The sequence below is a fragment of the Barbus barbus genome, assembly GCF_936440315.1.
Source record: "Barbus barbus genome assembly, chromosome: 28".
In the NCBI taxonomy this organism is placed as follows: Eukaryota; Metazoa; Chordata; class Actinopteri; order Cypriniformes; family Cyprinidae; genus Barbus; species Barbus barbus.
In genome coordinates this window covers 2665405-2683353 of record NC_136756.1, presented here as the reverse complement: position 1 = coordinate 2683353, position 17949 = coordinate 2665405, and the positions used below count along the sequence as shown (strand labels likewise).

The window sequence follows — 17949 nt, the reverse complement described above, 5'->3', positions numbered from 1 at the left end:
CAGGTGAGCGATTGAGCCGAGAAGAGAGTTTATCTGATCTTTGTCAGCGTGTTCTTATTGTTATCAGACTGAGGAACAAACTTTCACCCTAGCATGTGAATATTATTGTTTCTCTCAGAATTAATACGTGAAACAATTTAAACACAATAAATATAGGCTGACTCGAGTATATGTAGCACATTCTGTACTATAACTGGAACAGTCTGCTTGATTTTTCCGTTTGCTCTGCTTGATCTTGAATGCTTCTTTTAATGTATTTGTTGTTGTTGTTGTTGTTGTTGTTGTTTACACGTTTTCAACCAAAATAAAACCTTGCAATATAACGTAACGTTGTTGTAGAACATTGTTGAGTAACGGCTAATCATAAGCTTGTTCAGAAATTGTGACAAAAACTTAATTAAAAATGACGTCTTTCATTAAACCTCATTTAAATAAACAAATATTTGAGTATTCGTTTTTAATAAGGGAAGGGAAGTGGTGTGTGGCCAAGTATGGTGACCCATACTCGGAGTTTGTGCTCTGCATTTAACCCATCCAAGTGTACACTCAGTAGTGAACATACACCCGGAGCAGTGGGCAGCCAATGCTGCGGCACCCGGGGAGCAGTTGGGGGTCCGGAGCCTTGCTCAAGGGTCTCACCTCAGTCGTGGTATTGAGGGTGGAGAGAGTGTTGATTATTCACTCCCCCCACCTACAATCCCTGTTAGATCTGAGACTCGAATCCACAACCTTCGGGTTACAAGTCAAACTCTCTATCCATTAGGCCACGACTGCCCTGATAAGCCCGAATATTCAAATGCAAAATTTTTGGAAAATGCCCATCCCTACCATCGACCACAGCATTCTTTTGAGTAGACTACAAAATTATGTTGGTATTAGTGGAATTGCATTTGCATGGCTCAAATCTTACTTATCCAGCCGTCTTCAATCCTTAGCAGTGAATGACGAGTTATATCGATCACAAGTACAGTATGGAGTACCAAAAGGCTCAGTACTAGGACCACTGCTTTTCATGCTTTACATGTTAACCTTGAGAGATATCTTCAGGAAACATGGTGTTAGCTTTCACTGTTATGCTGATGATACTCAGCTCTATATTTCTTAGTGGCCTGATAAAATATACCAATTCGCAAAACTAACGGAATGCATATAGTTGATATAAAAACTGGATTACTAGTAAATTCCTACAGCAAAATTTTGAGAAACAGAGGTTTTAATTATTGGACCAAAAACTTCCGCATGTAATAACCTAAAACTCTGGAAAATCCTTTGAAAATCCTTTGAAAACCATGTTTCTAGAATTTGTAAAACTGCATTTTTCCATCTTAAAAATATATCTAAATTATGCTCTCAATGTCAAATGCAGAAATTTTGAATTTCTTAATTTCTGTCACCGATGGAGTTTTGGTTCCTCGCCACTGTCTTTGGCTTGCTTAGTTGGGGATGCTTTTAATTCAGTGATTTAATGGGCCATTTAAAATAGAGGGAACGTTCCATGTGACTCCACCTACTTCCTGGTTAAATAGGAAATACAACCACAGGAAGGAAAAATGTGCTCATTTAAGGCCAATCTTTAAATAAAAATACTTTATGTGTGTCCTTTCAACAGATCTTAATGTTAATAAAGGGTTGAATGGTCAGGATATTAAACCATTCACACATGATGGAACAGAGAGAACAATTACGGAGCCACACCTTCCCTAAACTGCACTTACATCTCTACACCTTAAAGCACAGTGCGTGTCAGCACACGCTAAACACCACCCAATACACCATAATCACTACAAAACACGCAATTACCACCCTACGGTCATTATAAAACATAAAACCTGTGATTTTCTCAAAGGTGTGCTTCATCAGTCCTTCTCAGAAGACCAGCTGTGAGAATCTGAAAGGTCGAATTTAGAATAGTACTTTCTGGATAGTTCTGGTCTAAAATCCTATTAAACTGAATTATGTGAACGATCTAGTTTTGTCAAATCAAGTGTATGATTTATGAACCAACTATGTTACTTGGTGGAAGGACAGTGTTTTTATGATTAACTAATAGTAATAATTTTTATTATTGAAAACTGATGGATGTTATCAAATAGTTGCTGCAAATCAGAGCCACCCATGCCTTGTTACGCCATCACTGGTAGACCTGCTTGTTTGTGTAGCATTTCTCAGTTTCTCACAGGCATGAACTTTGAACATGAGACATAAAGACACAGCACCTCACAATAGAAATCAGTGCAGCTTCATTAGAGATCGGCCCCTGGGAACAACCGCCTCTAAATGCAGGGGTCAGGATTTTCCCGGGAAAAGAGGCCGGGGGTCACGTGGGAACCCATCTGCAGTTGTATGAGTGCAGAGCGTGAGAGCGAGGAGCCGCGGGATAAAGGAGGCGTGAGGCTGTTATTGTGAAATACGTTTCGATACACATTCACCTCAGCAGCTTTTCAGCAATGCAGGAAAGAACATCTCAGAGAAGATAGAGAGACAAAAAGAGACAGAGAGAGTGCGAGAGAGAAAATAGAATAGAAAAATTGGTGGTGGTTGAGGAGAGACCCCCCCACATGATTGTAAAGCGCTTTGGGTGTACAGCAATACACAAAAAAGCGCTATATAAATGCATCATTCATTCATTCATTCATTCATTCAAAAACCAAATCAGCTATGAACCATACAAAACAGACACCCAGACAGACACACTAAATAAGTACAGCGGCTCTCACAATCTCAATAGTCCCAACACACACACATACATATATTTGTTTTAACTTCTTGTGATTTTGGGGTGCAATATGACAATAGCTTGAGCTGTGATTTTAGAGATGTTTGAGACTGTGGGAAGAGAACTCAGCCCCCCGTCTGATAATCTGCCCTTATTAGCATATTAATACCCCACGGATCAGGCCAATACAAAACCTGGAACCCCAGAGCAGCTGAGAGCCTGTGGAAGGGGCCGCAGAACACAGCTGCTGATGAGATCTTCCCACTGAATAATGTGCTAAAACAAGCGTTAGTGAAAGAACGGTTTCAGCGTTTTGTTCATTAACAGCATGTATGAATGTGAACCCTCGCTGGGACCTTGGTGGGAACAGAAGAAAAAGAAACAAGAATAATAAGAAAATAAGCCTATTTTTAGGACCATTAAGATTTTTTGTACAGTGACCATTAAGCACATTTTCACGGCAATTCTACATCACATCTATATCAAGTATATCACAAGGAAAAGTGATAAACAGAACATATTCAATCTATATATAGAGAGGGAGAGAGAGAAGGAGAGAGCTTGATGTTCTTTTGAGGGAGGATGAGAGAAACAATTTCACACATGTTCCTGAAACACGTGAAGCACAGAGAAGTCATTGATGGTGTTCACGTGTCAGGAGAGTCTGATTTGGCACCATATGCGGTCACGGCTTACGGTCTGTCTGGAAAGACTTAACTGTAGATTTACTCTGATCCATACCTGCACCTAAGACACTGGTTTTACTGGTCCCAATCACAGAGTCTGTTCTCACAAGCCAAACCTTTGTCTATTGACATAAATGATCTTAATCTGGTCAAAAACTTCCAACTTGGAGAGGAAGGGTCCCTATGACCTACATGGAAAATGGACAGCCACAGTTTGCTTTTGGCACAGAGAAAATCTCCTTTACTTGCTACAAACCGTCTCAACAGTGATTCCCACAAGAGTTTGTGAAAATGTGTGTGCAGGAACATGATCCCGGAAGAAAGTTTTGTTAAATTTATCAGGTGCACATTTTCTGATCGAGGGCAACATTTTCAGTGACTAAATTGTATAGAATTAAAAAAAAAAAAAAATTTTTTTAAATCTTTGCATTGACTTGTACGTGGACTTTAAAGTGGCCGCTTTATAGTTTCTCAGTCCACATTACATTAAAACTAATGTTTTTAGAAAGCTAAACAATCTGAATAATAATAATTATCTCTAAAAGAGAAATACAAAAAGTTTTATATTTCGTAGTAAGACACGTCTATGATCTACAAACTGTTAATAGTCTGGATACTACAGGCAAACATCGGTATTCACGAGGGCAGATACAAAGTGAAAATAAAAGCTGTAGAGCCTAGATTTCTGTGTATTAAAGACCAAGATTTTAGTTTTTCTTGTCTTCTGTTCTACACTAATAATCTCTGAATATAAGAAAGGAGAGATTATGTTAAATGAAGACATGATTGTTACTAGTTTCTGTCCTTATATTTTTCATTTTATAGGCACCAGACAAAAATCAGGTCCTGGTGCTGCATCGATCAAACTGCGCTCTAAACTTCGCAAACACTGTATGACAATAGAGAAGGAAATACAGGGGAGTGTCATAAGGCCAAATAAACTGTCGCCAATGGCGTTTTCATAAATCTGTTGGTGCGTGCGTCTCGTACCGCGTGGCAAACATGGCCCTGAGAGAGGAGAAAGTGGCTGCGTCCTCTTTTAGGGCTTTGAGCTCGTTGCGAAGCTTCATCATGGTTTCAGTCACCATGGCCTTTTCGTTCTCATATTTGCTCTTCAGGTTGGCCAGCGCCACCTCAGCGGTCTGGAAAACAACAACAAACACACGGGCAATCAGCAGCTTGTTAATGTTCAGTACAATTTTTTCATAATCACGAAAAACTGGAGGGACTGAGGAATGTTATATAATACATAAACAAAACAGCAGAAGGTCGTCCTTAAATTTTTAGAAACAGGGAAGATCTGCTGTGTTTGACAGCTGTTTATCTTTCAGTTCCTTTAAAAACACATTTGACTTAATTTTCTAATTGTTAAACCTATGTATGTACCTTATGCCCAACATATGTACGCTGCTGCGGTTTGTTGTTCTGAAGACAGTGTCTGTTGTCTTTGAACTGTTAGCTATTTGTTTCTGCTGTTAAAACAGCACAAAGGGGAAATGGACGTTTTTTCTTTTTGTTGCAATTATAATTATTTGTTTTTTCCTGGTAATAGAAATGCCTATAAGTATTAAAAAACACACACAGTTGACTCGGGTAATCTAAAGTCAGACAGCTTCTTCTGAGAGTCAAACAGAAAACATGACTCTGGAGGCCCGGGTGTCATTTTAAATAAATACAAAGACAGTCATGATGAAGAAACACTAGCCAAGACCCACTGCTGTAATGTACCATCAGTGTAGCGATGAGGGGGAAACGCTGACCTGTTTGTTGGCCTTCAGGACGGTTCTCAGCGTGGCTATCTGCTCCCTCTTGGTGCTGAGGAGCGATTTGAGTTTGAGGATCTCCTCCACGCTGGCCTCCTGGTCTCGGTCTGCCCCGAGACCCAGCTCCAGGGAAGCCATGCGCTGGCGCGAGAGCTCAGTGGTGCGGTCCACCGCTAGCTGCAGGTGTCTGATCTGGTCACGGATGATAGCCACCAGGTTATAGATGTTCATGGGCTCTTTGCGGGGATCAGCCACCGGAGACGGGACGGAGGAGACCGGAGACGAAGCTCCGTCGCTGGGGAAGAGGCCGCGGGTCAGCAGGATGGGAGAGCGGCGTCCGCGACCCTCAGGGCTGGTCTGCGTGCCATTAACGCCAGCCTTACCTTCGCGGTAGTAGTCGAGCATGATGCGGTTGGGCGTTTCGTTGTTGCACATGCATACGTGATGGTAGAGGTTGGCTAGCTCCTCGCTGAAGGTGGCCAGCTCGTCTTGAGCGATGTTAAGGCTGCCCTGGGATTCACCGGCCACCTCGCTGGCCTGCCGGAGCTCTTTCTCCAGCCGCACCAGCTGCTCGCGGTCGGCTCTGCTGCTGCTCTCCAGAGAACTGACCTGCGCGTCTAAAGATGCAAGCTGGCTCTCCAGCTGCGCCCGCTCCTCCTTATACTGAGACTGACAGGCTGAATGCTCTGCCTTTAACGTTTTGAGCTCCTCCTTCAGTTGACTCGCCTCAGACACCGCGACCTGTGGCAAACAAATCAGCAGGTAACCCCTAGTGAAAATACACTCAAATGCATTTGAAACATTTATTTTGTGCCAAGTATACTACAAATACATTTACATATTTATGCACTTAATAAAAATACCCTGCGATACTAAACTGGTATACTTAAAGACTGCTAAATGGGAACAGCTAATTTTGTACTTAATGCTCGTTAATTGTGCAGAAGTAGTGCTGAAGTCCAACTAAAGATACATTGAAGTACATTTAAATGCACTAAAGTGGAACTACTGCAGGTGTACTTCAGGTACACTTCAAATAGCTTGCATTTAAAGACCGATATTATGTAAAGATCATACAATCCTCATCAATAGTGTCATTAAAACACATTTTAGGCTTAATATTAAGAAATGTGCACTTTTGCTAGTAGTACTCCAAATGAACTTTAATTATCATTTTTATATCACCAAGTCCCAAGCAATATGCCAGTAATTGTGTTAATAGCTTTGAACTATACTTAGTAATATTTCAAATGTAGTTATTTTATACTATTTTACTAGGGACGTCACTGTTGAACTGTGAACTAGTGAAATGCTTCACGGTCTAAAAAGAAAGGAAACTTTTAAAGGCAGCATCCTAAATTAAATGAAAGCTAAAAAACAAAAATGACAGATGAAATGCATTTCTACATAGTAATAGCATTGCCCATGTAAAATGCACAGGAGAATCAACTCGCACTCGCAAATGATGAGTTTGATGTTAAGATTTGTAACAGTAAACATCAACAAAACCAATATTCACTGGTCTGAGGGAATACAATTCATGGAAACGGATACACAAGCCACCATTTTTTTCCAAAAAAAAAAAAGAAATGTCATTTTCATGATGGAACTTAATCACTGAAGATCAGCAAACAGTGAGATCAAGTCCATAAAGTGCATTTGTGTTATTTAATGGATTACAGTTAAATAAAGCTCAGCGTTTGCATTTCCCTTGATTTGTTTTGAGAAATACAGAATCTTATGTTTTGTGATTGGGTTAAGGGCTGTTGCAGAAATCTTTATCTGGTGTTTTATCCAAATGTCAATAATGCAGTACAGAAACAAAAGAATATTGATAGAGATAAACTGTGCACTTCATATAAGGCTAAAGTGTGAATGTTTGTGGAATATTTTAGGCTAACAACTCTCCTCTTTCAGCCTTGTGCTCAATATAAGAACAAAATACATATAGTACACTAAAGTCTATTTTTAATGATGTATTTTTGGTGTTGAATGAAAATATATTTATCGATTGGTTCACCATTTTAGATGACATTTTTTTCTTTACGTCTTGTGTCATATGTCCAGACCTTGTACTTGCACTCCAGGATCTCGGGGCCGTTGATGTCCACCTCATAGTATTCACTGTCCTCGTGGCTGTCGCGGTCTTTCTCGTTGTCCAGAGCGGACTGGCGCTCTTTGCTGGCCTGGAGCTTGCGGACGGCGTTGAGGTTCTCTGTGAGACGGCTGACCTTCTCGTGCTGCTCCGAGAGCGCTCCATGAGCCTGCTCCAGCTGCTTCTGAGACTCCTGCAGCGTAGACAGCAGCGTCACCTTCTCTCGCTCCACCTGAACAACAGGAGACACACATCAATCTTTTCCATTAGCACCACACTAATGCTGTCCACTCGGAGCTCATATAGGTTGCATTGTTGACTTCTACACAGTAATCACCTGGAATGGGATAAATGTGATGAATTCTCTTTGGATGGGATGAATATTATTTAGTATTATAATAATACTTCAAACAGCACACCAGTGGAAACTGATTTCAGTGAGTTTTGAGTTATTGTATTAGGTATTGCAGGACAAATGCATTGTTTATTCTTTCTACTTTTTAAATACCTTTTAAGACCAAGTAAAGAAAATGTAATGATTCGTTTAACGATCTCCATTACCCTGTAATTAATTGTAAAAAATAAAAAATAATAAAGTAATTTTCATACCACAGATATTTGCTCTTATTGTTTTATGAGTGTCCTAAAACAGGTTTACATGCTTTCAAGGTCAAAAACACTTTAGTTTTCTCAAAAATAGCTTTAATTTGACCTCATATCTAAATGACTCCTAAACGACTCGTGCGAAGCAGTTTGAAGAATCAGTCTCTCTAAACCCTCCTTTCCGTGAGCCCTCGCTGCTGTGATTGGTCAGATGGCGCAGTCCTTTGTGTGAGTGACAGCCATGGGTGGACACTATGCAAATGTGTTACTTTGTGACGTACAGCCGTAACAGAATAAGATTCGAATTCCTAACAACTCGTTTAGGCGATTGCGAGCAGACTTTTGTTTTTGTTTTTTAGATAGACAATAACCTTATATATCGTGCACTTTCGGCTTCACAGCTTTGCAGAAAGTTTCTGTTCACATACTGCTACATGACACACAATGAAAGGTAATATTTGAAAAGGCATGATAGGGGCACTTTAAGTATAAACACTTCATTTTGTTCAGTTTCTCAGATGTCATTTCTTCATTTTGTACTAAATGTATCATGATTTAAGGATGTTTAGGTATTTGTAATGAAAGGAAGAGATGAAGTTTTTTGATCGTATGCAATTAATGCCATGACTCATATAATCTGCTCTTATGGAAGGGCAAATGAAGACCTGAAAATCTGCAGTCTCTTTCATTTATAAATCAGTAAAAGCAGAACCTCCTCCAAAAGCACATTACTTACAGGACTTGCTGAAACTAGCAGCGGTGTGTGATTGTGCCAACCTGTACTGACACGACCCAAAAATGTGGCTGTTGAGATGGGAGTCCACCAGTGTGAAATTTGGCTTGCGGTTAACAGTTTAATCGTTTTGTTCATGTCAGTTACAGTGAGACTGTAATACAAACACCTCATGGTACTGCACTCAGCTGACCTTTGTTCCTTTGTGTCTGAGACCATATTAAAATCTTATCTTGGGACTCAACTCAGAACTGTTATGATGTAAAGCGATTGTTCACTTTTAAACTTCTAAGCTGAAATAAGCTCATTTGTGACAATAATGTGAACTCTTTTGCACAAAATATCTGATTTCACATTCTCAAAGCAGGAGTCTTTTATTGTAACTTAATTCTCAAATGGAGGTTGATTTTTTTAAGGGGTTTAATGTTACTAAAAAAAAAAAAATCTCTCGTAATGAAAAATGTATGCAAAAATAGAAGAAAAACCACTACCGGTCACATTTGGGTGTTATGTTCTCTTGAGACGTTCGTGTGGAAAATCATGTCGTTTCAGCTGCTCTTTCATTGTGTCTGGAATGGATTTCTTGATTGATCAATAGCAGTTCAAAGGTCATGAGGGTCTGATTACCATACTGGCTAGAAGGTGCTGCTGGCTTCAGAGTGGTCATCACCACTGGACAACGCAGTATGCCTGAAGACGACCCATAAGAGGTCAGAGTTTCTAATTTGCCTCCTGACAGATGCTGAACTGACAGCTCACTGTGTCGGATGAGGCGGGCGCTCAATGCAACTTCCACTAATAGGATTTAAACAGTCAGCCCATCAAACACAGAACTACAGACTATGCAACTTACCGACTTGCTATTAGGGCTGAAATGATTAGTTGACATTATCAAAAACACTGAAAATATGTTTGTTGTCGAGTAGTCGCTTGATCTCATATGAGCTAATGTAAGAGTCTGCAATAATGTGGTTTGACCAGCGTGGCGGTGTAGAGCAAGACTGTGACTCAGCCCTCCTGGATGCAGTTCAAGAGAAGAAGACACAGCGCTTCAGAGCAAACACAGCCCAACCTGAAGCTGCCGAGCGGTGTTTGGATCAATATATGAATATATGCTGCACGCTTTCCTCTCAGTAATGAAATAAACACCATCAACTGACAGCGGTGAGAAAGCAGCAGTTAAGAAAGCATCTGATCACAGCGATGTGGATGTTTGTTCAGTACGCCAGTAAAGTCCAGTCACCTCACGTTTATTAACAGTATATAGTACTTTATGTAGTCGAAAGCCTTAAATCAAGCAGGAGGAAAAACCAGAGCCAGTGTCGCTTTCAGATAGAATTACACCTTGATTTTCTGTCATAAAACACCTCTCCACTGTGGAGCTAGCTACTGATAAAAGCTTTTACTAGTGGGAAAAATATTCGGTAACACTTTATTTTAGGGTCTCTTAACAAGCTGCTTATTAGCATGCATATTACTAGAATATTAGCCATTTATTAGTACTAATTAAGCACATATTAATGCCTTATTCTACATCCGGAAAAGTCGTAGATAGTGAATAAGTGTTCCCTATTCTAAAGTGTTAGCAAATATTATTTCATTAAAGTGATAGTTTGGTTTGCAGGGATCAGAGCTTGATCTAGCTCAGGACTGTTTCCATTATCATAACCTTATAAGGTATTTTAAGAGAGACTGTGATGTGAATAAAATAGTTTATCCAAACATAAAATGTCTTTTCACTTACCTTTATTTTGTTTCTTATCCATATGACGTACAAAAGGAGATGTTCGGCAGAATGATGCGTCATTCGTTACTTTTTCATACAGCTAATTAAATGGTGAATGAGAGAGTTTCTCTGTCATCTCATTTTGTGCACCAAATATATTTATTTGTTAATTGTATAACAATTGTAAATGCATACTATGATTTTCAAAAGCTGAAGTAATTACCTTTATTTGTTAGAATATGTATAACTCAATATTTTAACTGATTGCAAAAGCAGAACAAAGTCTGCTGATAAATCAGTGAAATAATCAACGATTAGTCAATTAATCATTAGATTAATCGATTATCCAAATAATCGTTTGTTGCATCCCTACTTGGTATATTATAAACGTGCCTCCATAGCACGCCACATTTCTGCCTTTGGGTTAGCAATATGTTTTGTTATAGTCAACAGCAGATATCGTAGCCTAACTTAGCTGTTAATGACGGTGCCTGACTGAACAGCTCAACATCTTACCTGCAGCAGCTGTTGTTTGATCTTCTGGATCTCTGAGATGTTGAGCTCATTCAGCAGATTGTCCACGAGGCTGGAGGAAGGGTGGAACAGCTCTCCTTTTTTGGGCGTTGAAACACGGTTGTCTTTGTTGTCGATCTGGTCAAAGCCATTCTCGTAGACGTGGAGGGGTTCGTCGTTGTTGGGCTCGACTGAGGTGTCGTCGCTGAACTTCAGCCCATCGAGGGAGATGCTCAAAGGACTGTGGTACATCGAGTCTCCGATGGTCATGTACTGCGACAACTCCTTTCTTAAGGCGGCCTGTAGTAATGGACACCAACAAATATCATTCAATCAGACCTCAGGGTGGACTGGCAGATGCCTACAGCAGGCTTTCATCTGAAACAAACACTGTCTGAAGAAATCTCACTGCCATGGTGCTTGGGTGCTGGATATTTGGTTTCTAGGGTTTCCTGAGTGGGTTTTAGCGTGTTACTAAGCAACTACGGAGGTGTTCTTGGTGGTTTCAACCATCCTCATGTCAAGGCCTTAAATATAAATAGGACTGTTTTCCTTGTGTTAACCAAAAACGTCCAAACACAGAAAAGTAAATGCACACACAAGTTTGTTGATGAATGTTTGCATTCTCTTTTGTCAAATTATTAGAAATGTGCCTAAAAATGCAAAACATTTAGATAGTGAGGGAAATCCCAAGGTTTTTTTTTCCTGATTCTATGATTCCAGTTCCTTTGTGACTCCATTAATGAAAGCACCCCATTCCAGCTCCACAATAACAGGGCCTATACTACATTCATTTCTCTTCGTCAAGTCCATTTTATTTATATGTGACCCTGAAGCACAAAAGCAGTCTTAAGTCGCTGGGGTATATTTGTAGCAATAGCCAAAAATACATTGTATGGGTCAAAAAATTAGATTTTTCTTTTATGCCAAAAAATCATGTTTCATGAAGATATTTAGTAAATTTCCTACTGTAAATATATCAAAATAATTAATTTTTGATTAGTAATATGCATTGCTAAGAACTTCATTTGAACAACTTTAAAGGAGATTTTCTCAATATTTAGATTTTTTTGCACCCTCAGATTCCAGATTTTCAAATAGTTGTATCTCAGCCAAATATTGTACTATCATAACAAACCATACATCAATGGAGAGATTATTTATCCAGATTTCAGGTGATGTATAAATCTCAATTTAGAAAAATTGGTTCTTATGACTGGTTTTGTGGTCCAGGGTCACAAATACAAACCCGATTCCACAAAAGTTGGGACACTGTACAAATTACGAATAAAAAAGGAATGCAATAATTTACAAATCTCATAAACTTATATTTTATTCACAATAGAATATAGATAACATATCAAATGTTGAAAGCGAGACATTTTGAAATGTCATGCCAAATATTGGCTCATTTTGGATTTCATGAGAGCTACACATTCCAAAAAAGTTGGGACAAGTAGCAATAAGAGGCCGGAAAAGTTAAATGTACATATAAGGAACAGCTGGAGGACCAATTTGCAACTTATTAGGTCAATTGGCAACATGATTGGGTATAAAAAGAGCCTCTCAGAGTGGCAGTGTCTCTCAGAAGTCAAGATGGCAAGAGGATCACCAATTCCCCCAATGCTGCGGCGAAAAATAGTGGAGCAATATCAGAAAGGAGTTTCTCAGAGAAAAATTGCAAAGAGTTTGAAGTTATCATCATCTACAGTGCATAATATCATCCAAAGATTCAGTGAATCTGGAACAATCTCTGTGCGTAAGGGTCAAGGCTAGTGATCGACCGATATTGATTTTTTATAACCGATACCGATACCAATTATTTGCATGTCTATGTGCCCGATAACCGATATGCAGAACCGATATTTATTTACTGTTATAAAGTAAATAAATGACTGCGTGAAGCAAGTCCATACTTCACTTTGGTTTTTCATCCTTTCAGTCATCTTAACAAAAAATGTTTTGAGAATTAGCAGTCTTTCATGCAGGGCTCTAGACTCATTCTTCCCACTGATCTCACTTTTGCGCACGAGCACATAATTTGGTTGCAATTTGTTTTTTGTTTTTGCTACAACATTTGATTAATCAATGCATGCTGATGAACTTTTATCATAGTTTATAGTTATATGGTAACGAAAGTTTTCAACATTCAACTCGTTCTTTTTCATCGGTATTATTTGTGATTTAAATTTTGTGAACAGGAATTCCTTTTTTCGTGCGCTTTTTACTTTCAAATTTGTGATCTTGGTGTCACATTTTACAAGAAAAGATCATTGTCTGTTTTGCTTATATCTATACACCTTTAACTTTTTAAGACTAAAACAAAAGATGGATTCATTGTTATTCTTAATTAAAAAGCGCAACAACAATAAAACAGTAAGTTGACAATGACAAACTCTTACATAACATTTATCAACAAAAACGAATAAGACGAGGCATGGCATAGGACACATCACATGCTGTACTATATACCGAGTATATTACAGAATGTTTAGCAAACTCTGAGGAAGCAAATAAATATTAATATTAATATTTTTAATTAAGGAAAGCCTCCATAGCATAACCTGAGGTAAACAGCAAAGATAACAAGCTTCTCAAAACGAAAACAAAAAGAAAAGTAAAACTAAACTGGCTGTAGCTGACAGGACTTGCATGTTTTTTCTACAAGAATACCACCACGTTCACCTTCTCTGGTTTAAGAAGCGGTCTTTTACTTTAGTTTGAAAACAAATCCATCCGTTGCGCTCCATCCGCGACGCGCACCTTCACGCTCGTGCTGACGCGGCGAGTATAAACCAGACTCTACTGAAGCGCTCGCGCTGAAAGCACCTCTCTTCACGTGATCAGTGAAATCTGACTCCTGCTATAATGTGCTGCGGCTGGCAGCGCGCGCTGTATGAAGCAGACGCTTTGGAGTAGCGCAGACCTGGCACTCGTACAAATGCGACCACGTCAAATTTTAACTCGCAAACAATTACCATTTTGGTCGGAGTTTAGAGCCCTGTCATGTTAAATTTAATCTTCGTATTACAACAATAAAAAACATTTTATTTATAAAAAGCTTTAGCAGCAACACTAATATAGCAGTAAGCAAAATTAACATAGAAAGTCTAATGTTTTCAAATGGAGAAAATAAAGGAAAGGAGTCATATCAACTTCATTTTTAACTACAGTTTTAGTAGGTTTATAAGCTGTTTAATAGGATAAAGAGTGAAGAATAATTCACTGGATAATGTTAATTAACTGAATAATATTCTCTGGAATATTGGAATATAACAAGCATTGTATTTTATTGCATTTCTCAACTGGCATGCTCTAAATTATGCTGCTGACAGCGCGGTTTATCTGCATTTACACAGAACTATAGGCTACTCAAACTGCCATCGATCGCGGAGATAATAAATAATTAATTTCCATAGAGTTGTATTAATTTAGATGTTTATAAACGAAATAATGGTTATATAGTAAGTGTTAATACAATTTAGGGTGCTTCAAAAAAGTGAATCTTGTTAAAAGTTACATGCGGTGGCCGTGCTGAGCATTTCTTGAGCATCAACCGCTGAGTGAACTGCAATATGAAAGCGGCTTCACGAGACTAATGATGAGAATATAGACCACAGAGAGAGAATTACATTCAATGCTTTTCTTTCCAACATGCAATCATTCATGGCTGTATTATTTAATTCATGCAAAGTTACGTCTTTATTGGGAGAGGACTTGACGGATTATCTATGTGACTCCGAATTCACGAGACTAATAGACCACAGAGAGAATTAAATTCAGCGCTTTTATTTCCACCATGTGCTAATTCATGGCTGTCTTATTTCAGGCAAAGTTATAGCCTATCTTTATAGGGACAGGGCTTGACAGAGTATCTTATTTATCATATTTCTTAGAGCCAAGTTGCATTTAAACTATATATCAGGCATTTATGTAATACATCTAATTTGTGCATTAATGCCTGTAATATTAAATAGTTTACTAACTACAGCAAATCAAGTACCAGCACGCCGTTGTTGTCTCGTCTCCCCTCAGATGCGCTGCAATTGCGATCCTGCGCGCAATTCTGAAAACGTCCACAAGATGGCGGTGTTTATCGGGGAATCCGATATTACAAAACCGATATTCGATTATGGAAAAATGCTTAAATATCGGGAAAAATATCGGTAAATCGATATATCGGTCGATCTCTAGTCAAGGCCGGAAAACCATACTGGATGTCCGTGATCTTCGGGCCCTTAGACGGCACTGCATCACATACAGGAATGCTACTGTAATGGAAATCACAACATGGGCTCAGGAATACTTCCAGAAAACATTGTCGGTGAACACAATCCACCGTGCCATTCGCCGTTGCCGGCTAAAACTCTATAGGTCAAAAAATTAGCCATATCTAAACATGATCCAGAAGCGCAGGCGTTTTCTCTGGGCCAAGGCTTATTTAAAATGGACTGTGGCAAAGTGGAAAACTGTTCTGTGGTCAGACGAATCAAAATTTGAAGTTCTTTTTGGAAAATTGAGACGCCATGTCATCCGGACTAAAGAGGACAAGGACAACCCAAGTTGTTATCAGCGCTCAGTTCAGAAGCCTGCATCTCTGATGGTATGGGGTTGCATGAGTGCGTGTGGCATGGGCAGCTTACACATCTGGAAAGGCACCATCAATGCTGAAACGTATATCCAAGTTCTAGAACAACATATGCTCCCATCCAGACGTTGTCTCTTTCAGGGAAGACCTTGTATTTTCCAACATGACAATGCCAGACCACATACTGCATCAATTACAACATCATGGCTGCGTAGGAGGATCCGGGTACTGAAATGGCCAGCCTGCAGTCCAGATCTTTCACCCATAGAAAACATTTGGCGCATCATAAAGAGGCAGTTGAGCAACTAGAAGCCTGTATTAGACAAGAATGAGACAACATTCCTATTCCTAAACTTGAGCAACTTGTCTCCTCAGTCCCCAGACGTTTGCAGACTGTTATAAAAAGAAGAGGGGATGCCACACAGTGGTAAACATGGCCTTGTCCCAACTTTTTTGAGATGTGTTGATGCCATGAAATTTAAAATAAACTTATTTTTCCCTTAAAATGATACATTTTCTCAGTTTAAACATTTGATATGTCATCTATGTTGTATTCTGAATAAAATATTGAAATTTGAAACTTCCACATCATTGCATTCTGTTTTTATTCACAATTTGTACAGTGTCCCAACTTTTTTGGAATCGGGTTTGTATTACTTTACTCCGTGCACATTGACAGTTAGAGGAGTTTAGTACAAAATAGAAAACGTATTGTTTAAAAGATTGTGATATTAAGTATATAATATTAAGACCTCATATTCAATAATATTATCAATTTGACTGCTCTGACCCAGTTGGATGAGAACAAAACTTGACCTTAACTCAATGACACTACTGCTGATCGCTGAAATAAACTTGTTATAAATGGATGAACTTTACACAGTTATTGAGCTAAACCAACACTGAACTGACCTGAGCTAAATAATGACACTATAGTCTTTTAAGACCTGCTTTACAGCAGAGTTTGGATTTGCCTCATATTTCAGACAAAATATAAAGTTTGCATCATTTTTCTTGTTTATTACCGTGAGGCTTCTTTGAAACAATCTCTATTGTATGAAGTGCTGTATAAATAAAGGTGACTTGACTAGTGATGCGGCAAAATTAAGTTTTTACCAAAACTCAACCGTCTAAACTACACACAAGGCAGTACCTTTTTAAGGATATAACTAGGTTTCTACTCCAATTTGTTGTTGAAATATATACATTTAAAAAGGGCCTGTTTTCATTACAGATTTAATCAAACATATTAAATAATGAAGACAACAGGTTAAGTGCAAATACAAGGAATATGTAACAGCATACATTTGGCAAAATCTAGACACGTTTGTTCTAGTGGACTAACGAGTTTATAGTCATCGAATGGCTTTCCTGAGGTAAAAGTAAACATGTGACAAACTAACGCTCAAACCCTGACGAGTCTCTCCAGCCTAAGAGTCCTGTTGACAGATTGGGTCAAATGAGCCAGGTCATAAGACTCCTCCACTTCACAGACTACACTGGGGGGGCTCTATGTTTGATGGTGGAAGACAAGGTAACAAAAAGCGGATTGTTTGAAAAACATTGTTTCCAGTGTTTATTTATTACAACCTGTTTTTGATTTCCAGCTAAATAATAATAACATAAAGAAGAAAGAAAATCATCTCTTGCCTTCTGCTCCCTCTCAGTCTTGATGGTTTCCAGCGCCTCCCCAAGCTGCCTCTCAGCGATCTCCTTCAGACGGATGGCGTCTTCCAACTGGCTGTTCAGAAACTGGGTGTCTTCCTCCAGACGACGAATTTCATGCTTCAGACCCTCGAACTCAACCTACAAGATATCACACACACACACACGCGCACACACACACACACGCACACACACACACACACACGCACACACACGCGCACGCACACACACACACAAACACACACACACACACAAACACACACACACGCACACGCACACACACACGCACACGCACACACACACGCACACACACACACACCAGCTAACTGTGACTACTGCCTCATTATCGCGGTCTCTAGCAGAAACCCCACTGATGGAACTCATATTTATTACAGACGGCAGCTGAATGTTACCTGGCTCTGTTTTAAGACAGAAACGTGTTTCTGGAGGGTGATGTTCTCCTCCTCGAGTTCGCTGTAGTCCTGCAGCAGACGAGCCTCTCTGAACTTGAACTCCTTGATGTCGTCGCGCAGACGAGACCTCTGCAGCTCCACCATCTGACTGTTCTGTAAGCAGAAGCAGCTGCTGAGTGTGCGCTTTCTGCTACAATACAGCAATACTGGGAAATATTATACAAATTTTAAGTAGCCGTTTTCTGTGTGAATTTGTTCAAATGTAATCTATTCCTGTGATGCAGCGCTGAATGTTCAGCATCATTACTCCATTTGCTGCTCAAGAAACATTTCTGATTATTACCAATATTGGAAATAATGCCCAGTATTTTTGTGGAAACTGTGAAGCATATGTTTTCAGGATTTTTTGATGAATAAAAAGAATAAAATTTATTTATACTAGACATTT

The 17949-nt window shown here is 39.2% G+C and overlaps 1 protein-coding gene across 2 annotated transcripts in view; it reads right to left on the bottom strand.

Annotated features, from left to right (window-relative positions):
- Positions 1-17949, bottom strand: part of LOC306848092 (protein bicaudal D homolog 2-like) — a 36809-nt gene that overhangs the window by 6152 nt on the left and 12708 nt on the right. For both annotated transcript variants that reach the window (XM_079382433.1, XM_079382432.1), the window contains exons 3-8: positions 17502-17654; positions 17074-17229; positions 10839-11135; positions 7235-7492; positions 5163-5906; positions 4393-4544 (exon numbers count right to left, since the gene is read on the bottom strand). In XM_079382433.1, coding sequence (XP_079238559.1) covers positions 4393-4544; positions 5163-5906; positions 7235-7492; positions 10839-11135; positions 17074-17229; positions 17502-17654 — 1760 coding nt within the window. The remainder of the gene's footprint in view (positions 1-4392; positions 4545-5162; positions 5907-7234; positions 7493-10838; positions 11136-17073; positions 17230-17501; positions 17655-17949) is intronic.